The sequence below is a fragment of the Oreochromis aureus genome, linkage group 18, assembly GCF_013358895.1.
Source record: "Oreochromis aureus strain Israel breed Guangdong linkage group 18, ZZ_aureus, whole genome shotgun sequence".
NCBI classification, from domain to species: Eukaryota; Metazoa; Chordata; class Actinopteri; order Cichliformes; family Cichlidae; genus Oreochromis; species Oreochromis aureus.
The window spans coordinates 9,461,490-9,488,236 of record NC_052959.1 but is presented as its reverse complement, the minus strand read 5'-3'; the positions used below and the strand labels follow the sequence as shown (position 1 = coordinate 9,488,236).

The 26,747-nt window shown below is 41.0% G+C and overlaps 1 protein-coding gene across 1 annotated transcript in view; it reads right to left on the bottom strand.

Moving 5' to 3' along the window:
* Positions 1–26,747, bottom strand: part of LOC116332011 (SH3-containing GRB2-like protein 3-interacting protein 1) — a 44,854-nt gene that overhangs the window by 9,734 nt on the left and 8,373 nt on the right. The window contains exons 4-10 of the mRNA XM_039602325.1: positions 6,587–6,940; positions 2,270–2,333; positions 1,872–1,917; positions 1,301–1,357; positions 888–945; positions 204–379; positions 24–35 (exon numbers count right to left, since the gene is read on the bottom strand). Coding sequence (XP_039458259.1) covers positions 24–35; positions 204–379; positions 888–945; positions 1,301–1,357; positions 1,872–1,917; positions 2,270–2,333; positions 6,587–6,596 — 423 coding nt within the window. The 5' untranslated portion in view covers positions 6,597–6,940. The remainder of the gene's footprint in view (positions 1–23; positions 36–203; positions 380–887; positions 946–1,300; positions 1,358–1,871; positions 1,918–2,269; positions 2,334–6,586; positions 6,941–26,747) is intronic.

The window sequence follows — 26,747 nt, the reverse complement described above, 5'->3', positions numbered from 1 at the left end:
GTGAAAATGTGTGACAGGCTTACCGGACTTCTCCTCTACAAGAGGGCAGCAAATAAGTGAGAAGAAAAGACAAGCGCAGGCAGAAAGTCAAACAGATTTGAGAGAAATTAGCAGCTGGTAAAGTATATGAACTGCATTGAGCGTGACTATTGTGCTCTTCACAACTGTGCAGCAGAACAGGAGTGCAGATCAGCAGCACTCACCAGAGACGGGGACAGCGCCAGGCCTCCCACTGACGCTTTTAGCTCGTCCATGGATGGAAGCACACACTTGGCACTGTCTGACACCAGCGGCTTGATCTTAATTTTGAACTTTTTTTTGCTGTCCTCGTCATCCTCTGAGTCGCTGGACGAGAAAAAGTGCTTTTCTTTGGAGGCTGGTGAACACTTGTAAAGGGCAAAGAGGAGGAAGTACAACATGCTGTACAAAAATGCAGATAATTCAACCTTCTGTAGCATTTAAAGCAAGGACAACAGTGCAGGACGGGAGTGAAACATCCATTCTGTGTCCCAGTTACCAGTATTACAACTGCTGTAACTGACACTCCTTCTCCGCCTCCACTAAATCTTCCTGCTCAGGGAAGGTCTCCACAGTGTCAGCTATCTATGAATCCAGTTCAAACATATACTCCCACTGCTGACACCTGTAGGAGGAGAACTGAGCATCAGTGGTTAATGAGAGCTGTGGTTTAGTGACAACTGTAAAGCCGGTTCAGCCTAATGTGGCTGTGTCCGGCTGCCTTGCAGCAGGGGCGCACATACGCAGGGATTTGGCCTATTTAATGCTGAGAAGCACTCAACCAATGAGTCACAAAGCCAAACAGATCAATAGTTTTTGCTGGCGAAGACTCCTAAGAGCGCTACTTCTCCTTCCTACTAAAAGGATATCATCACCCTCGTCACCAGGCCGGAGGCTGAAGCCCTCCTCATCTACATCAGGAGAGGCCTGCAAAAGAGAGACAGCGAGAGTGAAATGGTGACGGTCATTTCTAGCCAATCACACACTGTAACAAAGCCACCCTCAAACTCTTCAGCAGCGCATAGAAATGTAGATTAGATTTCACAGATGTCTTGCTGGAGATGTTCCACTTGGTAGATGAAGCTCCTGCTGACTCACAGATTATGCACCGCCATAACTCACACACATTTGTACCCTTTACTCGGTAATTTTAAACCTGGCGTCACATGACACTGATTGCACAGCACAGCTATGCAAGTATTTCCAATGCCAGAGCTGCAGAGTCCATGCAAAAAGAGAGACAAAGAGAGAAAATGTGCAGGTGTAGGCTGTGGATACTTACATATCTGTCCCAATCAATCTCCCCATAGAAACCATTGGGGGCCCCATTAGCCTTTTTCTATCAAAATGGAGATCATAAAGAAGGCAAAATTATAAAAGTTTATGACGTTAAACATAAATTCTTTAAATATCAAAAATTCCTTAGAGGAATGTTTGATTTATTAGAACTTGCTATCATCCCTATCAATAGTGATATTTTTTTATTGTACCATAATCAGATTAAAGTATTGCTGCAGGCCCAGTTCAATTAAATGTAATTTTATTCATAGCACCAGTTAACAGTTTTCCCGAAGTGTTTATATGTCCAGGTAAAGAAAGAACCCAAATGAAATTTTAATCCCCTAAAAGCAGCACTTGGAAACAGCAGTGCAGAAAAACTACCTTTTAACAGGAAGATACCTCCAACCAGTCAGTTTAAATCTTGTTAAAGTCACTGTGCTGTAGTTTCCTGTTGTGCTGTTATAATCTCCTAGGTGTAGTTTCCTCTGTTAAACAGTCACAGATACTTAGAGGACCAAAAAAAAGAGGTAAATAAAAGGAAACACTTTCATTGTGGTCTACAATGTACGTACGCTTCCTTTCTTTCCACTTCCACTTCCTTCTTTGTCAGGTGAGCTCCTGTTTCACAAAACAAGCAGATGGAAAAAATTAGGTACCAGTATACCAGTATAGTTTTCTTCATTTGTATGTGGTTTTTGAAAAAGTGGGTCCACGTCTTGTTTTAAATTATTTAATGTATAATACCCATGTTGTGGTACCCAGATTATTTTTGGTTTCTCTTGCATGTACCACATAGACCTATAGCACAAAATTTCCTATAATTTTATAAATCCAACAAGAACTTTATTAGTGTCATAGCAGTAGTTTGGGTTGTTTTACATCTCTCTGCATTCACACTCTCAAACCAATGAGTTCTCAGAGTGTTTTAGGGATTTTCTCCTGTTACCAGTGAGTGTCTGAGGAAACTCACGTTGTTTCTTTGTCCTTGTCTTTCTTTCGTAAGCCCAGGGCTTTCCTGGTTCGGTTTTTCAGTCCTAGCATAGAAACACACACAGGAAAGGAGCGCGTGAACATTATCATTAAGAACTCATTTTAAGTTGTTATAGCCACATATAAAGTTAACTATCTAGACATTAAAATGCACTTGAAAGCAAATAACAAAGAAGAGTAATGGGCTGGGTGTATAAGAGCCTGGGGATGAGTACCTGCTAGTGGATACAGAAGAGTTACAGTAACCCCAATACGGAGATAAAAATTAACGTATTGATTTGGAACAAACCCCAGGCAATCTGGAGAGAGCCTCCACAGAAAACGAAGCAGTGTCCCCTCCCTGACTATGTAGGCTGTTAAGAAAAAATGAACAACCGTTGATCAATGTGTTCACTTCATTAGCACGATTCAACAGAGCAGCCAGGGATCTAGTACAGCGTCCCATCAGCCAAACTGAATGCCAAAAGTCCTGCAGCACAGTCGGCTGGCAACATGCAGCGATGCAATCAGAACGATAAACACAAAGAAAAACGTTTTTTCTGTTTCACCTTATGGTGATTTTTCAAAGGTTTTTGAAATGATTAGGACACAGAATATGCTGTATGCAAATGTAATTTGGAGCACTTATTATCAACTGACAATAAAAATAACTGGAGGTTGTTTAATGATGCTCCACGCCGCAGGAGTGTATTGATTTAAAAATTACATCAAGTCTATAGCCATGCTAGCATGCTAACAGGTCCGTGAGGCTGCCTAGGCCCGACTAATATTAACTTTAGCTTAACGTGCATTTACACTGTTAGTATTCTGATATTTGGAGTTCATCACATCTATTAACATGTTAGCACATTAAATCATAAAATGTTAGTATGCTAACATTCTCTAATTAGCAATACAAAGCGGAGAGAATTAGCTAACGTGCTAAACAAAAATTCTCTGGGTGTTATCTATGAAGGCTGTTTGCTAGTGTAATTAAAGATAAAGTACTCTTTTGTTTAATGAGTGAATTAATGGGTCAAAAGTGCTCCAGTCCAACATCACTGGTCTGGAGCGCTTACTGTGATAGTCACAGTAATGAATCACTTATTCTGGCTCAATAATACAATGTATTTATATTCCAGAAAGTGCAGTTAACCAAGATGAGTGACTTTAGGTACTTTTTGACTTGCGTACTATTACACTATAACATATAACTTTTCACTTAAATAAAAAGTCTGAATAAGTGTAAAGTTAAATGTAGTCCACTTAAAAATCCTTGAAAGACACCACTCAAATTTTGACAAAGAGCACAGTTTTGTTTTGTTTTTAAAAGTCTGTGTGTTTGAGTGTGAGTTTGAGTGCGTGTGCATTTTATTTTCCCCCAAATAAGCAACCGACAGGTTTGCATAACTGTGTTTTAGAAGAAGTGAGCGCAGTGGATAGTCAAATCCAGAGCGACAGGGACACGTGTGATGAACAGTTGGGAGGATGAACATTTTGTGCCACTCAGAAGCAGCTGATACCGTTTGTGTATTGCTCTGCTCATCATCCCTTTGTGTAATCTGCATGCTGTGCTTTAAACTGGATCACATTTTCTAAACAGACTTACCGCTTTTAATTTTTTTTTGTGCCTTACTTTTTAAATTTATGTCACAGATATGTTGTTAAGATAAACACAAACAGAAGAAACTCATTTCAAAATTAAATTAATACCGAGTCACTGATGTGGTGATTACCTTCACTCATACTTAAATCCTAACAAATATTATAAATGTTAATCAGTAGCATTCACGTTCTTCTGACAGGGTCTGTGATGTGACGTATTAGTGGCTGGACTGGCAAATATTATTCCTGCATCCTGGCTCTTTGTTACTCAATCGCAGGTCTGTACCACAATTCTTCTCTCCAGTCCGAAGCTGCATGTGACATTGTTGGTAAAGATCAGTCCCAACACTGATGAGTAACAAACCTGTTGAACGACTACGTATGACACACTGAGCGAGTACAAGAGGTCTGGTCAGACTGACTGCAAAGCGATGCAGATCACACTGTGCGTCACAGCAGGACTGTTGTTTTTGTAACCCATTTACAGAGTTTGCCTGAGGAGAGCCTCATTAAACAGAGGCATCATACTAATTAATGATACTAGCTGTAAATATAGTTGAGTTAGGGTCTCCTTCATGCCAACTCACAGACACACAATCTTTAGACACAATTCTGCAAAACATTTCCAAGGACCAAAGTGATGGATTCACACGTCACCCTACTTACTGACAAATAACATGTTCTTCACATTATTGCTGATAATTTAACCATGTTACCTCCCTATAGTGCCATTATTCCACTTTCAAAATAGGGGATTCAAATTCAAGTTATTTTGGTTTTTTCACTCTGCACGTGAAATACAAATGGGTTTGCATTTATTGGTAATGTGCTACAAGACTTTCAGCCTTTTTACAGATATATCATTTTCTTAATATGACAGGTATCCTTGCAATGTCTGTTCTGCAGCTTGTAGTCTCTTCTCTACTATATACTGTTGTTCTACATTTTACACAGTTAATTAGCAGATGATGCGGCTGGAAGCTCAAGAAGAAATCTACACACTGACATCTACACACAGCTATTGACAAGAAAGGAAACTGCATCTAGAAAAGAAGATAAGACTAAAGCTGTAGGAGAAATGTTCACAGTGGAAACTGACTAATGTTTTTAGACAGAGTATTGTCAAGAACGATGCCTTGGATTCACTGTCAAGTTCTTTCAGACTATGACAGAGTTCGTATAAACGCAAACCTCGATAAACAGAAGAATGGCACCCATAATTTGTGTAAATCCCTAAAACAAACAGCTAGTCAGCTATCTTGGTTGCCAGTTGCGTGTAGCTCAACTACACTGAGGTGGCCTGCTGACAGCATGCCACTGTTGCCAGTGACACAGAGGAGGTTTCAAATAAAGAAGGAAAAAGAACAGTTCTGCTCTGATGAGCGGTTTGAACAGGTTTTCTCTGCTTTCTCTTCAACTCTTATCCTCTGACTTTTGTTCAGTATTTTAGATATTTACAGTTTGCAAACGCAGGAGTACTTTAACGTTATGTTAGCAGACGATAAATTCTGCCCTTTCCACGACGTCCATCCTTTCCACCCACTCACTTGGTTTTCTGCTTTTTACGTGCTTCCAGCCAAGGAAACCCTATCTCAAGTAGGTTTCAAGTTTCTGCAAGTTGATTTTTATACACTCCTGACATTTACTCCTGCCTGGAAAAAAAGATCAATTTGATACCTTATGGTATGCCCTGGAAAATGATCAGCAGGAATATAAATTAGGAATTACATTTTTTTAAGTGTCTGAAACATGTAAAACTAGCAATGTGGCCTTTAAAGCATAAACTTCTAGTACAAATAGGCCACCTGGCTAAGATTACTGCCCACACTACTTCAATTAATGATTCTGATTTATAGAGAGGACCTGCACATCTTATCTTAAGCCCAAGAAGCATATAACTACACCTATATTTTAGTCCAAACCTCACTAAATGTCACTAACTACATGCCTACACTGTGTGCACATGTAGCTAACAAAGGCTACGGTGAGCTTGTGACATCTGTGTGAGTTTCCTCAAGCTTGTGAACCAAGTACAATATCATGTTAGGTTGACTGCAGGCCCTCTGCTAATAATAGCCACCTTCCATTACCACGTAGGCACAAATGGATGGTAAAGACCCAGCATCTCTCATCCAGAGCAGGATGGTTTATAATGTACTTCACCTAACTGTAGGACAGCATCCTTTACTTCAGTTTATATGAGACATGCACTAAATGCTCCGAGGCTGAAGGATCACCTGATAGCAACAGCTAGTAGTAATGAATGAGTACAGCTACTTGGACTGCTCACATCTCTCCTTACATACACATTTATATGACATAACTGCAAGATTAACATGCGCACACACACACACACACAGACATACACAGGCACACGCAAAAACAAACACAAACCCAAAAGGACATTACTCTGTACACACTTTATCACTGTGAATGGCAGCTCCCCCCTTTCTACACCACAAACATCTTCTCAGGCATTACAGCTACCTTTCTATAAATCTTACACACACACACGCATACGCACAAGTACTCACAATAGCCACATTGTCACACTGGTCATGCATACAGCTCAGTCGTACCAGAGGTCCGCACGGCATGACAGATCACATCACTGCATTCACTTTTTTTAATGGCCCAGCAGGACACAAGAGGGCAGGGGGAGGACGCTGAGAAACAGGACGTGGAAAATAAAAGGAGTGCACACATCATTTACCTTGCATCATGATAGCAGATTTTCATCCTACGCTGCCCTCTGGATTGCAGGCGGGCAGAAATGGAGGAATCCAACCGGTCAAAAGATGCCTGGGCAGGGCATAGCTAATTCTGCACAGCTCCCCAGCGAAGCACGATGTTGATTTCCTCCACCCCCGAGGGCCCGACTCCCAGACACCCGCACGGGGAGGCGGGGTGGGAGCTGCAAGGCAGCAGAAGCGGTGAAGGACACGGGGAGAAGAGACACCCGAGGAATGCGCTGCAAATCGGGAGAGGAATAGGGGTCCTCTCTGTGTGCGTTAGGCCCCAGACGGCCGAGCGGCACTGACACACGCCATCGCTGAGAGGGGGGATGCTGAGGAAAGGCAAAGGGAAAAAAAAACAGAGCGCTACAGAGAGATAGAGGGGCAGAGAGAGGCAGAGAAAGACCAGGGGAGAGAGGGGCGGAGGGAGGGAGTGGGAGGCTTGCTGATGTCACATCTGCACTAAACCAATCCCTGAACCCATGGTCACATGGCTGCTGTCCCCTGATGCCTAAGCACCTCTTGGCTTGCCTTGAGCAGGCACACTACATACTATGCAAGGTCTTATAAAATAAAATACACTATTTTCTTTCATTTAGAATTAATTCAAATATTGCTGTTGCTTTGAAAATAAATCTGTTGTATTTGGGTTTTTTAAGATTTATGATGATTAAATTCATTAAAATTTTCTGGACTGCAAAAAGGTCACCCATCCGTTTTCTTTGCAGACATGCTGGGGCGAGAGGCGGGATACACCTCGTCATCAACACAGGGAGACAGGCAACCTTTCATGCTCACATTCACACCTAAGGCCAGTTCAGAATCACCAGTTATCACCAGTTAACCTAACATACATGTCTTTGGACTGTGGGAGGAAGCTGGAGTACCCACAGAGGTACAGGACTCCAAACAGAAGGATCCCCCCACAGGCCGGTGGGTTCAAACACAGGACTCACTTGCTGTGAGTTTAAAGCTCTATGTTGTGCTTTTTCTTGCAAATATTCTACAGCTAAAAGTGGACCAGTGTCTATACTGGGTCACTTCACTGTACTGGTGGCTGATCATGAAATCTAACCATTAAAACTTTCCTCATATAGAGTGTTCTGTTAATAAAAAAATATAATTAATTCATTCTTCAGGTGGGGCTGTTGCTGTTTTTAGACATCAATATTTGAGCATGTGCATAAATAATGTGGTACAACCCTGCATTTATCCCTTCACGGCTTTTCACGACTGCTTTTGTGTGTTTTTTCTTCGAAAACACAGAAACGCTTTACATTCAGCCTTTTCTCCCCTAGGCAAACAAGAAGCTATCCATAAAACCTGTATTTGTTTATTGCTTTATTTTTATTTTGTCTGTCTAGATGCTAATAACTTCCATTCATTAGGAAGATAGGAAGTATCAGACAACAGTTGTGCAGCTACTACAAATATTAATTCACCACTAAACAAGTTTAGTGGCTTGTAGACCATTGAATTGAATGGGAAGAACACAGTAATGGAAAGAGTCATCCAAAGGGTAGCCCTTCAGGAAAAAGAAGCTGAACAAGAATTCCCAGTGGAATCTGACTGGAAAATATCAGTAATACAAGTCCAAATCAGAACCAGTGAGCCACTTAAGCTTTAGCAGGTGGATTGGAATAATGCCTTTGATGCTGTGGAGGGCTGCAATCAGATCTAACAACAAGAGGATGACAAGAGGAGATCATTTGTTCAATTTCAGTCACATAGGTTTTGATTTGTGGGAGGAAATGCTGAAGACACACTTTTTGGAAGGGTTTTTTGGTTCAAAGGTTTTTTTGCTAGTTCTCTGGAAAGAAAACAAGAGCAATATACTGACTTCGCAAAGCTGCAAGACTATTTCTATTGCTAAAAATGTGTCCCACTTGAGGACAGCAGAAAATCCACCACCGCAGAGTACACCCTGTCAGCTATAATCATAAGACGTGCTCACTGGGAGGAGGGACCCCAAATGTTAGCCTGGAAGAAAGCAAGAGCGGGAAGCAAAGGACAAACTATGACTGTGTGCGCGTGTTAGACAAATTGCTTTAGTCAAAGCAGTGGTTTGATTATTCAGCTGCTTTAATGGCAGCGTGCTGGACATTTGGAGCAGAGTGACTCACCCTCACCGATACAGCAAGGACAGATGGGTCTGTGGGTGTATGTGTGTGTTTGATTGTTTGGGGAGAGACCCCACTGTGGAGGTCACATAATTTTAAAACAGTAGAAAATTTAACCGTGTGTTCTTTCCCTCAGCTGTTTTTGTTCTATGCTAAGTGTATACTCAGAGTGTAATCAGATGCAGACACAACTAAATGTTAGAGTCAGTGTCCTTTATGGCAGCTAAATGAAAAACAAGAAACGTTCCAAACCTTGGAACCTAAAATATTCAGAGAACCAGAAGCTGAACACGACCCCTGTAAATCGTACAGTAAGTTTCCCCTGCTTCTGCCACTGAAGTTTATTTGTAGCTGTTTATTTGTATCCTAGAGTAACCGATAATGAGCTTAAATGAGCTGGCACAACACACCTCAGGCTGCACCCGTGTGCTTCCCTCAATCAGCCTCTTATGTAAGATGACATCCAGGGTTCAGAGGTCATGGCAAGTGGGATTAGCAAAGGAGAGCCAGACGGAGAAGAGCACAAGGAGAATGAGGTGTGAGTTGTTCTGTTAGCCTTGCATTACTGCTATTGTTGGGCTCTGGGTGTCAGAGAGACAGGAGTGAAATAAAGCTGTGAACAAATCAAATATTAGTGAGACAAAAACAAGAAACAGCTATTTAGGTGAACATGTGTCTACAGACACAGATGTGCCAGGCTGTAGTGATGGTGTCCCGCACAGTGTACAAATAGGTTAGACTGAATTTAATAAAACGCCGTGTTGTGACATGATGGCCTGCACAGAGATCTAACTGCAGGAAACTGCAACAGGGCTAAATCCTTTTGCTCTTAGTGACTCAATGCTGCCACCTGCTGAATAAAGTTACTCAAGCCTTACAGAAGCTACACTCAGAGGCCACTTTATTAGGTACACCTGTGCAAACTATTGCTGTTTAGTATTTGATTTAAATATATTCAGTTTTATTTATATATAGCACCAATACACAACAACAGTGGGCCCCAAGCTGCTTTATGTTGTAAGGTCAAGACTCAATATTAGAGAGAAAACCCCAAGAGAGGTAGGCTGAGGGAGGGGCAGCCATCTGCTGTGAGTAACTGGGGGCTGAGGGAAGACAGGAGAGAAAAGAGAAGACATTACTTTGGTAATTAAGTGGTAATAACGTACCATTTCCATATTATTACCTTCTTGTTTCAACCTTATGTCCCCACTATTACCACATCTCTGAGCTGTAATAGAAAGTGCTACCCAGATAGCATCATGTCCAGCTAAGCTATGACTTTTTTGTTTTTTTTGTTTTTTTTAGCTCTGATGAACTACACTGCACCTTCACTTTAATGCATTATCATAATATGCCACAAAACACAGTCTTTGCATTGCTCCATTCAACCTTTACGTGTAAGTTTCAGAACTGGTTGAAACAGAGATGTTTTAAAAGCTGTGAGCAATATATTTAAGCCATAGAAATGTCAGCAGAATTGCTTCCACACTGGTTCTCTAACTTTCTGAAGCTAACAGTCCAAACATTCACGAACACCTCACACCCTGATTGGCCAGCTGTGCAGATTGCGAGAAAACCTGTATTTGTTTATTGTTTATTAAACTATTATTTGTTTATTAAACTATGAATTTCTCTCTTTTGTGTTGGCTACTATCTGATATTACGCAACTATTAATGCCACTTTTCATGTGCCAAAAGCACTGTCACCTCCTGGAAAGACTGCGTGCTGTAATTGCTATTATTTAAACTATATCACATCTCTGTCATTCCCTCCCAAGAGCTATTATTTGATTCCGCCTATGAAAAGAAGCATAGAGGCCATGTTTCCGCTGCAGGGCAAAAGTGTATTTTTCTAGTTTCTTCGATCATTTTAGGAGAGTAAAGGAGAAACAGTCATTTACTCCACCATTTTCTCATCTGATAGATACATGGGTTTAAAAGTGAGACATAAAAAAATAATATTTGATGTTTAATCATTCATTCAGTCATCACATTTACACAGACTGTACAAAACAGTTCATATAAGATCCATGTTACAAATAATGACTGAACAGGCTCAGGGTGAGGCAGTTCTTAAATTAATGCTCGGCCTACATTCTATCATTAAAAGTACCGCGCCTAGACATAACATCAACAAACAGAACAGCGACAATACTCTCACATATGACGCTCAAAAATATATTTGTAGAACATTTGTTTGCAGACTGCAAATGAATTGCACATTTGTATGCGCATATCAGCATCAACAACACAAATACATCTTCATTTAATCCCATAGTCAGAAAAACCTTTGTACGCAGTTTGGGAGTAACTTTGATTTCACTTTAAAAATTATTTGCATTACTTTCAAAAACAACAAATCATTGAAATTAGTTATATGGGACCTCAGAAACAGCGGCTCAGGGTGATCATAATAATCAGCCTTGTTAATGAGTCATGTTTTAAAAGATCCCCACAGTTCCAACAGTAGGGAAAATGAGGACGTATAAGTGAACAGTAAATTAAATGTAGGGCACTGCAATCTAATACATTCTTAATTTTATGACGAACTCCTATGACTTTGATATTTTAGCAATAATATAATGTTGTTTACATGTTCATTTATAATCAGTCACGGCATCTAAATATTTGACATCATAGACTGCTTAAAAAATGCTTTTAATATGCACCCTAAAACTGTTATTAATGGTAATACGACCAGAAAAGAAGATTTCACCTCGGACCATTAACTCTAAAAGACTGATTGTGGAAGTGCAAGAAATAAAACATTAATAGATGGCAAATGAGGTCATTTATATTAGACCTGGCCATAATGGCTTTTGTCTCATATTTATTAAATACTTTCTTAAGCAGATTGGTTATTTTTTATTTATATATATATAAACCAGAAAACAGCTTCTTTTTGATTCTCCCCCATTTTCCACTCTAGTCTTATTTTTATTTTTTTTTTTAAAAAGGAGAAAAAAGTGAAAAAAACAAACATCAAAGCAAACATATCGCCATAAAAGAACCACCAGTTGTCTGGAGAAACCAGACATCATGTGAAACGAACGGCTGCAAAATCAAAGACTGGGTGTTTCTTCTCCAAACAAAAAATAAACTGCTACATAAATCGCTCTGTGCTTCTTCCCCTCCAGCACCTGTTTCTATGCAGCCGATAACAAAGAGACATTGAGTGTTCATGGAAGCTTTGCAGTGTGTCCTGGCTGTCTCTTAAAGTCACAGACTCGTGGATGTCAGCTGAGCCTGTGGGAAAAACAAAAGACGTACTGCAACTGCACGCTTTCTCTTGTGACCCGAATGCTACAAAATGCGATCAACACGCAAAATCAAGCTGTAATTTTTTACACTGTCCTTGTGCGAAAATGCAGACGTTTTAGCAGTGAATGTCACAGTATGGGTGTCTTTAGGCAACGGTATAATCGGATTTTCCTAATTTCTTCCACTAGATGGCACAGCAGCACCATCACACAGCATAACATGTAATAAACCCAGACAGGGTTGGTTGTGACCGTGAGGCAAATGAATCTGTTCTCCATTTTTTTTCCCCCACTAATGAAAATATGGCTGGAGTCATGTGGTAATGAAACCTGCAGCTAACGTAGTTGAGTCTGCATTTTCTGATGCGAGAGATGTGATTTTGAATGTTAGAATGGACTAAGCGTGCCACCGAAAGGTGTGCCAGACAGCTGGCGGTCCTGTGGATCAGGAGGTGGCAGTGTTATACACTGGTGAATTAGCCAATTGTCTCTGGGCAGAAAAGGCTGGGAGTACAGAGGGACATGGTGAAGGGGAAAAAGGAGCAAAGTGGATGATGTAATCATTTAAAGGAACATTCACAAAAAAAAAAAAAAAAAAAACCCAATACAATCAACACATGGCTCAAGTAAAACTGAAATTATAATATTTAGTTAAGTTTAACTGGATCGTTTTCATGATTGATTACTCAGAAAATACAGATCAAGAGAGGCTTCATAACTTAATGTGGCTCTATTATGCTTTTCCTTATGTTCAGCCATCTATATACAGTTAATGGTGGATTTTCACACTGATTTCAATTCATAAGGTCAATGTGTGCATGTAATCCGTATAGGCCAGAGTTTTAGCAATTTAGATTTACATTTCCACAGTTTTATTGATTTATTTACTGTGAGCACAGCAGCCACACCCAGCTGGTGTCTGGACCTTCTGTTTACAAGAAGCAGCCAATCAGATGAAAGTTGGCCTTTATTCTTTAAGGCCTCTTTAAGATGACCTGAGGGACTGCAGGCCCATTATAAGATAAAATAAAAGATTATTTTAAACTGTAAATTATGCAAAGCTACTCTAGAAGGTTCCAAGAGTCAAATTACTGAGTGGAAAATAACCAGTATATGCCCCCTTTAAAAATGTACTTAAATATCAGAATAGTTACTAGTTAGAACTAGTTGACAATCAAATGAACTGAGTACAATGTACAGTCATAGGTGGTGTGTACATGCTAATGCTTGGATTTAAGACTCTAATAAGCTGAACTGGGTAAACAATGTAGTGGGAGTCTTGACCTATTTAGAAACAACAATTTCCTTATAAACACATATTTTGGCATACAAGTAAATAATAAAAACCTATGAAGAACTCTGAAATGGGTCAGCTTGGGTCAGCCCATAGACCACATGGGTGAACTACACAAACATAGACACATGCAATTAGTGTAAAGTAATTCACAGTAGACGTTCACCCTGCAAAACTGAAACACAAATGTATGGCCTTAGGTGGTCTAATAGTAGACACACTCACGCAATCAAACACACATGTCGGGCATTCATATCTTGTGGGGACATCTAAATGACATAACCCTAACCCTAACCATGAAAAATGAATGCCTAACCCTAACCCAATACCTAACCATAACCCAATTGTAACCCTGTGCCTAAAACCACATTTTGAATCTCAAAAATGCCTTCAAACTTGTGGGGACCAGCATTTTGGTCCCCATAAGGGCTGTTGGTCCCCACAAATTTACTAAACGTCCAAATTCTGGTCCCCACAAAAATATGAATACACGCTCACAAACACACACACACACACACACACACACACACACACACACACACACATGGAAGCTGGATGAACAGCATTTTTTGACACGTTTCCACGCTGGGTATATTGTACCACCCACAAAAACACAATATTAAGTATGTGCTAGGTTTGGAGTAAGCTCTTATTAGGCTAGTTTAGGCTGCTCCCTTATATGCAAGGTGTCACCACAGCCCATAATGGGTTTGATCAAACCGGGAGATCCTTTGCTTGTTAGGTGATGTGCAAGGTGATGTAGGTCCAAGGTGTGACAGTAGTTCTGGCCTTAAAAATGAAAGAACCGTTTTAAAAGAGTTCAGCTACAGAGCTTTATGTAGCCTGTCAAAGAACATGTTTTTGCAAACTCAATCAAATATATGTACAAATGCTATAAGGCCCTAGGATCTGCCTTGTTTGCATATGACCTCAGCTCCAACGCCTTAGGCTAAACAGAAACACCATCCATTATGAGGGGCGGTTAACCAGCTCTCTCCCAAATTACAGTGACTGTGGGTTCCCATTTTACTGATTTAGCGGTTGTGTGGTTCCCCATCTCATGTTACTGACTGTTATAGTAAGACATACTCACGCAGGCTGTCCTCCCCTTGTAAAAAGTGAGCAAGGCATTTGTTGGCCATTTAACAGGCACCAAGCAGGCACCAAGCTAAACACATTTAAAGATCAGCGACAGGGTCTTATTATCTTATTTTCTTTCCTGCAAAAGCACATTTCATTTTTAACTAATACCGAATATACTGATCTGATCTGAGCGATGAAGTTCCACAGCTGCTTCATATATACAGTCCCAGGCTTCTCAGCTGAGATCTGACCACATCCTCTGACGAATGAAGGTGGAACATTTTACCACCCTGACCAAGAGGCAACTGCACAACAGGCACAGAACATTTCCTGGGCATGTACTGTATAATTGTAGGGACTGTTGTCGCTGCATGTCTCGCTGTGGCCTGATGGTGATTGGCAGCTGTGGAGAGGTATCCAGATGACACCTTAGTTATGGAGTTGACCCTGCTTTTAACCCGCTGGCACACCTCCTGTCCTCACCCGGCTCTGCCCGCTTCCTCTCTCAGACTCTGAACTAATTCAGAAAACATTTGCCCATGCACCTTGTGCTCCACTCCTCCACACCCACCTCCTCAGACATCTGCCCTTTTTTAATACTGACCTTTGACCACTTGGCCTAAAGATAAGTTAACCTCTGCCACCATGTCATGAAGCTTCTAACATAGCCTGTTTAGTTAGTGCACATGTGCACAGTTTCTGAACCTGTGCACATGTGCACTAAATGTGTGTTTTTTCCTGATGAACAATTGAGTTTCACAGCAAAACTATTAAACGTAAAGAGCCAGAGCTCTGAATGAAAAAGAGAATTTTGTGAAAGGAACAAGCCTTGTATGAAGTGTGAATGGCTCTAATACCATTTCTCTCTCTCTCTCTCCCGACTTCTTGCCAGGACCAGTCAAGGGATTTTCCTTCCCACCCTCTCCTCCTGGAACACTATTTCCGGATTGTGTTGTGAATTTACTTAGTTCGCAGAGCACCAGGGAATGACAAGCCATGGAAAACTGAGTGTGGCGATGTGGTTGGGCAGTGAGGAGGGAAAGACAGAGAAAGGGAACGTAGTGTGTGTGCGTGTGTGTGCATGTGTGTGTATGTGTGCGAGCTGGACAGAGAGAGGGCAAGACTTAGCTGAATCGTCAGAGACAAGCCCAAGCAACAGCCCTCACCAAAATAGCACAAGCAAGAATCTCTGTGGGTAACATAAATTTGAGCATGATGAGTGTAATCAAACTGAGAAGGGTTAGACATGCGGCATAAACTATCTTCACGACCATGTGATCTTGAGGATTTCTTTGTCACAACTGTGTGCTCGCCTCTGTACTGCCTGCTTGCCAGTCTGTTTGTTTTTCTGGCTGTCTGTGCTTCACCCAGAACATCTGAGCACACAACTATGTTTCTGCAGTCAAAGCCCGGGCTCGGGCTAATAGTGACCTGTTTACCTTTTGACATTTCCATTGCTGATAAAAGCTAACGCTCTGTGACAGGCGTAATTGTCAAAGTAGCTATACCAACTTAAGAGGCCTCTGACCTTCAAGTAACATGCTCTATCCTCGTTAGATGATCAAACAGGATTAAATCCATTCACTAAGCTCATCTTTGTTTTCACTCCAGGGGGTTTTACAGGAAGAGTGGGACCACATGAGCGAGGCGCATCTCAGCTGCCTAATATCCCACCAAATTTCACCGTGATATTTATGACTAAACAAATTAAGCTAACAAATCCATTGACAGATCTTTTTCCAAGTTCTCGTTTTTAAAGGAACAAATCCCCATGAAAAATCAGCATACAGGCAGCGGAAGAGTAGTAAAATATTCTCACGGGACACTTTCCAAAGATCAAATTATCTTGTTGTGCAGCATAACCAACAGCTCCGTGAGTGCTGCTGATTTGAGCTAATGTCAGCATGTTAACATGGTCACTACAACAGACGCAACATGCATAGGTGTAGCGCATGAGATTTTTTTGCTCAACTGTCATTTTAAGCTGTTTTCACACATGTGCAAACCTTTCCAGTCATCACCCTGCAGAGGTCCGTGTGTGGATGCAAATTGGACACTGAATGGTTTTTAATCTTAAACCTCCCCAAAAAATAAGATTTGTGTGATGTCCAGTTATGCACATGTGTAAATACACTGAAAGTAATTTTTACAGAAACGTGTCCAGCTCCTTCATCCGAAACAAACAAAGAGTATTGATCACAGTACAAACACATTTGAAGAGGACAGTGTCCCAAAGTCATTTTATTTTGAGGGGGTTAGCATTTAAATATTTGCTAAATAGCACTAAACTCAAAGTGCAGGCTGCTGGGAATTATTTCCCAGGTATTAGATCGTAAAAAATATACTAAATGAATTAATAATTAATTAATACTGATGAAAAAAGTCATCAGCTTTATGGTGGCATACAAATTTACCAAATTCCTCCATAAATCGTGACATAGTTGATGCAGGATAGCAATCTAACTGCAAAATGACATGAGGTCTCAGCAACCTTGCTTTTATATGGAAATATAACCACAACACAACCAGCTGGCAACCAGTTGAGTTGACTCCCAAACAAGTTGCACACAATAGCACAGACAGATTGAAACATGTTGGCTGTTTTTCTGGGATCATATATTAGACAGAAATTGTTTACATAAAAAAAACTATGTAATCACGGGGCGGTAATCAAACAACAACTAGTTTCTCCTAGGTACAGGAATTGTATCATCCTATTTCTTCTCTCATGTGACAGAGCCATTAGAAAATTTCCTAGAATGTAATGTAACTGTTTGTATTGTTGCACTTATATTTCTTTTTTTCTTAACGGTTAATATGACTATACTTAATCTGCAAAGCTACAACTCCCTGTGTAATTTGACTTTAATTCTGACATTTTTTTTCTATAAAACTCATCAAAACCAGATGAGTTAAACGGTCTTTGGTATCATTTTTCTGGGTCACCACGACAATTTCATCTTGTGCAGTCAGCACTTTTAGAGTACAGTCATCTCTTGCACAGAATCTCCTGTGCCGACATGGAGAGTGTGGTGAAAAGGCCACAGATGCAAGCGTGAAGTGGAAAGACGACAGTAGTAATTTACGTTAAATGTTATGACAACAAATGTAATCAGTATTTTGGAACACACAGTGTGGGTACAAGCTGTATTACCGATGTAAATTTGTGTTGTGTGTGGGTGGGAGGAAGTTTATGTGCCATAAATCATGTGCAGCATATTCAAATTGTTGCAGGGAGACTTGGAGGTTTCATAGACCAGGGTAATGTGACTCCTGATGATTTTTGTTCTTTCATGACTGAGAATATTTTGTTCTGTTCTAAACCGAGTGAAATATTTTGACTACACCAAAAGGAGATAAAAGGGGGCTGGGGTCACGTAATGGAATCTGATAAGGCTGGATTTATCTACGTGGTTAAACAGATTTAACATAACCAACTTAAATAGTTTTAAAGACCTACTTTAGTTTGCTGTACACTTGATCTTTTTAGAAGCAGTCTAATTCTATTAGCAGGGAAAATTAGGACTGATAATACCACTCTTTACCTTCTGGGACATACATCCCAACCTTTGGCCTTAAAGCACCAAATGAAATCCCAAAGAATGACTCAGAAAATGAGTTTACTTGCTCTCCTTCTGGCTCAAGGCTGTGCCATTTACACAGGTGCTATTGTTTGCGCAGGAGTTGTGTAGTTGTAGATTCTTCTGTCCTATCCTCTTATTGTTATGGCTCCCCGTCGAGTTCTTAACACATGCTGAAATAACTTCCTTAAAGCCTGTGTAAGCACATACCACTTAAGGTATTTGTATGAGAGTTTGTGCACGTGTGTGAGTGTGTGTGTGTGTGTGTGTGTGTGTGTGTGTGTATACTGGCTAAAAGGGAAGGGGGCAATTTGCGTGCCGGACAGGGGTGGTTTGTTTTGTCAGCAAAATGTCAATCTGTCTTTGCAAGGTTATCCCATATGATCTTCCTAAATGCACAGTGCTTGGCTGTCCATCTGGTTGGCCGTTGAGCGCTCAAAGTCCCCCATTAACACCCACCAGTGCTAGCCCATGTCTGGAGGTCCTGGCTTTTACCTCCCACCGAGAGGATATGAAAAGACCGACAAAGCTTTCCATTCTGTTCTTTTACTGTCAGATTTTTGGATCAGTGTAATCCTCAAATGGCTGCAACACGTGTACAGTGGTTTGGTTGCTCCCTAACAACTAACTTGACAACTAAACAATGCAACGGTTCTGAAAAGGGACACTCAGAAGAAGAATTTTGCACGTCCAGAAAAGATCTGGACTCTCCTGCGTTTGCACACACTCACGCAGCCAGGCAATGGCCCAACATCCCCTAAAAAAGTCCATAAAGCCAGATCCATCCCCTGTCCAGACTGCCTTGGGCTCCCCTAAGCTATTCAGCGTGTGCAAATGAAAGATGTGTCTTGGAACGGTGCAAGCCTCTAGGCAGAGCAGAACCTAGCTTCGCACACAGATACACACAGCAGCCCTCTGGACAAGTTTGGCACCCACACCAGCAACTGTGGGCCAAAACTCATGTTGCGTGCTAACTCGCTCCCTCCCCCATCCCCTCATGCTATCCCGCTCTGCAATTATATGCTACGCTCCCACCCAAACATGCAAGAATAGGCCTTCTCAGTCAACAGACAAACCGAGTCATTCTGTCCTCAAACCATGACATCATGACCATTTGACTTCAGCGTGAAATTCAAGCTTAATTTAACTTTGTCAGGGAAAGAAAAAAAAAAAGAAGTGGTGTGTGTTACACTGGCAGACGTGCTGCAGTGGTGTGAACAGTAACTTTATGCAATTCTGGGAAGGCAATGCTAATTTATTCTCTACAATGAGGAATATGTGACTCATGGTAACCTCAGAAATCATGGATTTACTGTCTCAGGCATGCATCAGAATACAGCAGAAAAATACTCAACAAAACTCCAGCACGGGCATATTCTGAATCACTGCCTTAGTAGCAACAAAACAATAATTTGGAGTGACTGTGTCGACGAATGCAGTAGTTCATTAAACGTTTAGTGGTGGAGGTCATACTGTGTAGGGTTTTTTTTTAATTAATGATGCAATGCCAGGAATAACAATTGTTAATACAAATCCTTCCATCTCAGTCATCACATTAAACAAACATGTGTGTTAACTTTGGTTCAAATTCATCTCAGTGGCTTCCAGCTGAAGTTTGTTGGGGTCTACATGCCCGAGAAGCACCTATCAAACTGCTGACAGCTATTGTGTGAGACACACCTCATTTTCCAAATCTGCCTCGCAACAGTGTCCTCTCTTCTGTCCTTGCCGCTCTGGGAGGGGTTCTTAATAGTGTGTGTGAGCACTTGCATGTGCATGTATATATGACAGAACCAACCGCAGGCACCTCAGCCCAGTCTTTACAACAAAGAGGTCTGGTGGTTTTCACAGCAGCCCCACTTGCTCTCCCACACACTCATAAATAACTATACAGATTCTCTGCCCTGGCCAGGGGGAGAAAAGGAGAGAAAAGAGCCATTTAGACAGCTCCTCTCCTCTCATGCCTTCTAACTGACCCTTTCTAAGGGTCAATCAGTCCCATCACAACTCCTTATTTTGACCCCTTTCCAACCCTCTCTCCTTGCTGACACTAACCTGAATCGTCCCAGGAGCGGTGCTATCAAGAGAATCCACTTAGGAGGCTTCGGTCATTGTGAAGGGGTATTTAAGACTTTGGACGGCATAACACCTCACAAGCGCTCAGTCCCTTGAGCATGTGAGATGGCAGCAAGGGTCAGAGGTGAAGGTCGCAATATGGGAGGAGGGGAATAAATCCTGTAGCATGGATGACAATAGCTGCAATCCCTGCTGACAATGATGCCATTGTAGACTACGGGTTGCTTAGTGTGTCCTGGAGCTGTGCCTAATAGAGTTATAGTGCTGATGTGATGGCTGTGTAGCCAAGTAGAGTAGTGTCCCATTATACAAGGGGGGAAACTGCCCAGGAGCTTGAAAGAGGTCTCAGCTTCTCAATTTTGCCTTGCATGAAAGCCTTGGATTGTGTGTGTGTGTCCGTGTGTGTGTGTGTGTGTGTGTGTGTGTGTGTGTGTGTGTGTGTGTGTGTGTGTGTGTGTGTGTGTGTGTGTGTGTGTGTGTGTGAGAGAGAGAGGTTTCCAGCTATATACCATTTGGTCACTGACACACATGACTCCTATTTAAAGAGTTAAATTTGACACAAATCATCACAGAAATTCTGCTGCTTAGCCGAGGGCTGACTACAACATGACTTTTCTGTGCACAAACCAATTTGTCACACACTGTACCAAGAATAATATCATCTTTGTTTGCAGAGCTGTGAGTTTTAGAATTTACTTTCCAAGTAAAATGCCTTTATTACTAACTGAACATCATTGGTTTTCGGAGTATTCGTCAGGCAAAACAAGCAAAACAAGCAATTTAATGCTTCTTCAAGAACATCAAGGAATATGAATATTAATGACACCTGTTGCCACTGCAATGTGGGAGAAGAGCAACTACAGTCAACATCCTGTTGCTCGAGTTTGCACACAGATAATCTAGGAGAGTCATTCCTATGACTCCCATTGTACAGAAATTGGCTGCAATTCAGCCGGGGATGCAGTACAGATCACTCATGAGTTAGTCCTCAGTGAATGGAGTGAATGGAGCTAAACTGCTAAAATAATTATTTACACCTGCCTCTGGACAAAAAACAAAAAAAACATTAGATTGTCTGGCACCGCTCATGTTTTCACTCCATGTGGGAACCGTCATTTGCCAAAACAGTGAGGAGAGCTAGGCCTCCATGGGACTGTCCTGCATATGTTGCAATACTGTGTTTATGTTGTGTATCTATATCACACTCTGTTTGTTGAACTGGACTTACTGAGAGACCACTGTATATACACTGCATACCAGATATGACTACAAAGACTACAAAGTTGATTTGTACGTGACAAAGTAGTACACTATCCAGCCTGGCCTTGCACGCTTCATGGCTAGTACTGCAAAAAGGTAAAAGGCTAGCTGTAACTTGTGTTTATACAGTGCTTTGAAAAACTATTCCCCCCCCTTTGTGAGTTCCTATTTTTTTCATATTTGTCACACTTCCATGTTTCAGATCATGAAAGAAATATGAATGTCTAATATTGAACAAAGATAACCTGAGTAAATATAAAATGCAAAAGAGATAACCAAATCTACCTGCCCCCATGTGAAAAAAGTAACTAACCCTAATAACTGGTTGTGGCAGCAAGAACTGCCACCAAGCAATCAATCAACTGGCAGTGAGTCTTTCACATTCACATGTGAATGAATTATGGCCCACGCTTCTCTGCAGAATTTTTTTTAAATTCAGTCACATTGGAGGGCTTTTCAGCACAAACAAACTTTTTAAGGTCATGCCAAACCATCTCAATCTGATTTCAGTCCTGACTTTGACTAGACCACTCCAAAACTCTCTGATGGATGCTGTTTTTGTCCAGTCTCTTTCCTATTGTTGAATCATGAACTCTGACCTTAACCGAAGCCAGCGAGGCCTGCATGGAAAATAATAACAAATGTTGGAGGGAGTAAATACTTTTTCACTGTAATGTTCAACATATAATATGAGCTGATAAAGTATTTTTTTTAAAAGTCAGCATGATGAGCTTGGTCATTTATAAATTAGCCAAACCTCTTCACTTAACATTATTTTGCTACGTTAGATAACATCTAGCTGGTTTGCCTGGTAATCAGCTAAAAGAAAGACACAGTATGTTCTCCATAAACATCTATGGGTCTTTTTGCAACCAAGGCATCACATCCTGGCCATTAAGAAGAATGCAGGTTTAAGCACCCCCATGTTAGCTTTGTTTTTCAGACCCAGAAGCTACATTCACATTTTATACTGCACATGGTTTAATCTAGGTAATATTAGTCCTATTTCTGGGGAAAACTAACATAGCAACTTGCTGACTAACCATATCTTGCTTCCTTGCCAACGCTGCCTCAAGCAAACTGCTATTTGAACCAACATCTTTTTCTGTTGCTTTGTCTTTATATGAACTTTGTGTTTCACTGGGCACTAAATGTATGTTATTATTAGTGATTATTGGACTCTATTGCTAAGCTAACTTTAGCTAATGTTGCTTACTGTTGATTATTCCATTCCAGATTAACTTGGAAGTCCAAATTTCCTAGTTTTCACTTGTAATTTTAATCTACAATGCCTCCTCAACTCGGATTTAGTACTCAAAAAGTGGGAGCAACCCCACAAACCAAGAGTTAACAATCCAAAATGGTGGCAGTGAATATAAACAGTAGTAAAACTGTAAAACGTAAAGTTAAACCGCCCAAGCTCTATCCATAAATGTGGCGTAGCTGTGTTTTTGATAGTGATACATGAATGGCTCTACCTAACTCAGAACCAAAACAAGGCCTCTTTTTTTTGCTTTTCCTACTTTACTACTGGAATGCACTAACTCAAGAGTGATATCACTCGGGAGTTCTGAGATCTGACTTCCGACATATCTGGAAAACAATATTACTGGATGTGGTATAGAGGCACTGAGGAGTAAGTTACATACATTGGAAACTGTTCACAGAATATTATAGGTAACTGAATAAGTCACAGCAAGTCTAACTTTAAACATTGTTTTACAATTATTTTTCAGTTTGACAGTAATGACAAAAAGTACAATAAAGGTTGTTTTTCTCTATTTCTGATATTTGAAACACTTGAAAAAAAAAGTGATCATCATCATATTCAGCAACAAAGTTTTGTTACTTGCAGCCCAATTACCTACATGGATCCATACCTATACTTCTATGCTAGAAGGACAAGAAATGACAACATCTCATGGATTCATTTGGCATTAGGGTTTCATCTCCAGCCTTGATTTGGCTCACCACGGAGCTGGGGAAAGCCTCAGCTCAGAGAAACAGAAGCTGCTGATACCACTGAATAGTCATCTTCTGCATAACTAAGACACCAAACTAGCAGATATTATGAGGTGACATGCCACGAGGACCTCAGTTGTCACCTCGGTTAATAAGATTAGGCCCTGACGGTATGGAGTGACAGATGACGAGAGGTAGGTATGACCTCTAGGAGATAATTCAGAGGACAGAGAAAGAGAGGGGCAGCACTGGGGCATTTGGAAAAATGGTATGTCCGTTTTCCTGATGTCTATAGTAACAGTAGCCTCCAATTTAACATTCCATCCATCAAACATTGGTTTTATTTTTTTCCTCTTTTTTCCTCTTTTTGGCTTCTCTTTGACCTCCCTAAAAGAACAAGCTATGTTTCCCAGGGCCCAGCTATTTGAAGCTCATAGTTTTGGTCATCCAAGGTTTTTCTGTTCCAACTCAAGCCGTTCAGACACTGTCCCCACTTACATTTCCTCAATGGCAGGGTCCTGGGGTCCAGACCATAGCCGCCCTACACTCTGCCCACAGTTGAGTTGCCTCTGGCAGGACTGCTGCGTGCTTTGTGTGCTGGTTCTGGCTGCGGATCAGGGAAATCCCACAGTCTCTCCATGGTGAATGTCGTACGCCCTGCCAAGGCCATTATGCATCCCTTCAATGGCCGTGAATAGTAGCACACTACAGTACAGAAGGTTTAAGAGAAGTGCAGTTTGCTCAGGGCTACAGTGCAAGACCATGACACAGATACTGACACTGGTGAACTAAACTAAGAAATGATTTCTCTATACTGTGTCAGCCCACACTGCACTATAGAGGAATATATAAAAACACCTGATTAATAAGGTTCCTTAACAAAGTCTAAACAATCATTATTCTAAAAAAACACAAGATTATTCCACTAAGTCCAGTATTGCTTGTTTGACTTATTGTGGCTGAGTGAATACCAGCAGGAGGCCTATCATGTAAACACTTAACACTCTTAAATATGAGGATTAACACTCATTTCATAATTTCCCTAGAGTTAACATATAGCGCACCATAATCACACTGATCTAATAATCTCTATGAGACCAAACCAATCATATTTTCCAATCTCCTGGGTTCCAGTTACCAGCTGCAATAAAATATATGTTGTTTTTACCTTCTGAGCCTGTGATCACTTTTACATATAAAGTGTGAAAAATGTAAGATAATCACATGGGACATTTCCTGCACTCACTCTTTTGCACGTATAGAGGACACAAGAGATCACTAGAAATTCTCTGGTTTAGGGAGCACACATCACACTTCACTGGGTTGTTTTGAATTAGTCAATAACCTGCGCACATGGGCACAACTGGACATCGCACAGAGTTTGTACCGGGGCCACGTTTGAATTTATTGGTGGGCCGACTCATTAGTGCTAAATACTCATGTAATAAATGTAGTGATGACTGCATATGGATCTGGATGGCATTGCAGCTGGTGAGATCGATTCATCTTTAGTTTATTTACATTTTCTTTCCTGTCAGAAATTAAAAACTATAATTTAGCTGACACCTACTTTCCTTAGTGCTTAAAATGGACCTTCTCTTGTTTGTCAGATTAGTGTCAAAATTTAAACCTAACAAAATAAAACTTGAGCTGTTTTCTGCACAGAGAAACATCTGCCTATTAATTTAAAGCTCATGCACAGTGTTTCCCAGCACTACCACAATCTGGTGGCATATTGCAGTGGTGGATATCAAGATGAGTCACATCAGCTAGCAGGCAGCTGGCAGGCTTGCAGTATCAGCCTATCCTGTTAATCTTCCGATTAGTCTTCACTGATCCCATCAGGACTGCCTGGATCTGGGGTGCAGAGCCTAAAGGTTTATCCCACAGGACAGCCCTCCCTCTCCCTGATCACTACACGTACACACAACGAATGCGACTGACGCACAGGGAACACACAGCATAACCTAATTAGTTCAACTTTGTCTAATGCTGATCAAGAAGCAACACATCCGCAACATGGAGCCCAGAGACCCACTGTCCCCCTGCTGACATATCTGGAGCCCCAGCTCTCTTCTGTTTCAGGAGGGTGGTGGCTGTGAAATGTGTCACAGAGGTCAGACCCTGATGTTAAAGGGGGCAAATTCTGTGCTCTTCTGACACTGTGGCAGTGAGAGTGGGGGGGAAGGGGGAGCAGCCGAGTGGTACACTGTGACAAACTTCAAGGCTTCTTCAAGTAGGCGGGCACCGGGAGCACACAAACACTCAGACACGTGTGAGCACCCAGTTACATAGCTGCTGTATGGTGGATGTAAGCCCTGAGAAACATGCCAACATCCCACAGCCATCAATCAGAAAGTTAACTCAGATTCGGTGCAACAAGCAAATTACAGACTAATGTGAATTGTATTATACAAGTTAATAATCTCAATTTGTGTTTGCTTAAATGACCCACATCCACCTATAATTGTGCTTTTTGTTGTCTTAACAAGGTTGATCACGGCAGCTAGTTCAATGTTTCTTGGGCATGGACTGGATACAGGAAAGAATCAACTTACTGATGGGAAAAAGGAATGCTGGAGGCAATTACCTCCCCTGACTTTCTAAGCTTGGGTCAAAAGGGGAGCGGCTATAAACGCCTGGACACCAACAGAGGCAGACCTCTGACCAAGCGGGCCTTGTTTTACTCTCTCTCTCTCTCTCTCTCTGTAGCCACTAAGTTCAACTGGTGGAAGAAGCCATGGCTGTTTAAATTTACAGCACAATGTCATTCTGTGTCATGAGCAAACTACAATGTGTGTATTCATCCACTACGAACACATAAGAGGACAGTACTGTTAATACTCTGGCCATTTTTAGCATATGAGGCAAGAAAAAGCAAAATGTGTCACTGTAAAATAACCACTTCTTTCAGACCTAAAGTGTACAGGTGGTTACACACCTGCTATCTTTAACTGGATGATCTCACAGCGGCAGTAATTATGAGCGGTGTCAGCCAAGATGTCATTTACTGTTGCTGAACGTGTCTGGCAAGCTCAACAAGAATATAATACTTACTTGCCAACTAGGAAACTACAAAAGGTGTTTTAGCCAACCAAGTTTGATTATGCTAAAACCTGTAACAGGACATTGTTTTCTTAGAACATCTTCACTAATCAATAAACTGGAGAAACCATAATGGCTGAAACTGCTCTAATTCTTGATTGCTTAAAAGATACACGTTAAATTTTTTCATTTCATAATTTTAACTTAAAAAAAAATTCCATTCATGTATAGCAAAGGATTTTTCAGCTGTTAGAGCAAAGCTTGAGGGGAGCTGAATGAAACGGTCTGGAATGTACTATTACACTTTTAGGGGTTCGTGGATGTTATGTGGAAAACGCCTTGTATCTGCTTACACAATTTACTTATTTAAGTTCATCTATGTTCATTTTCATTTAAAATGCTTACTTTTACATAATTACGTAGGATACATTTCAATAGCTCCTTTTTGTACACGACAC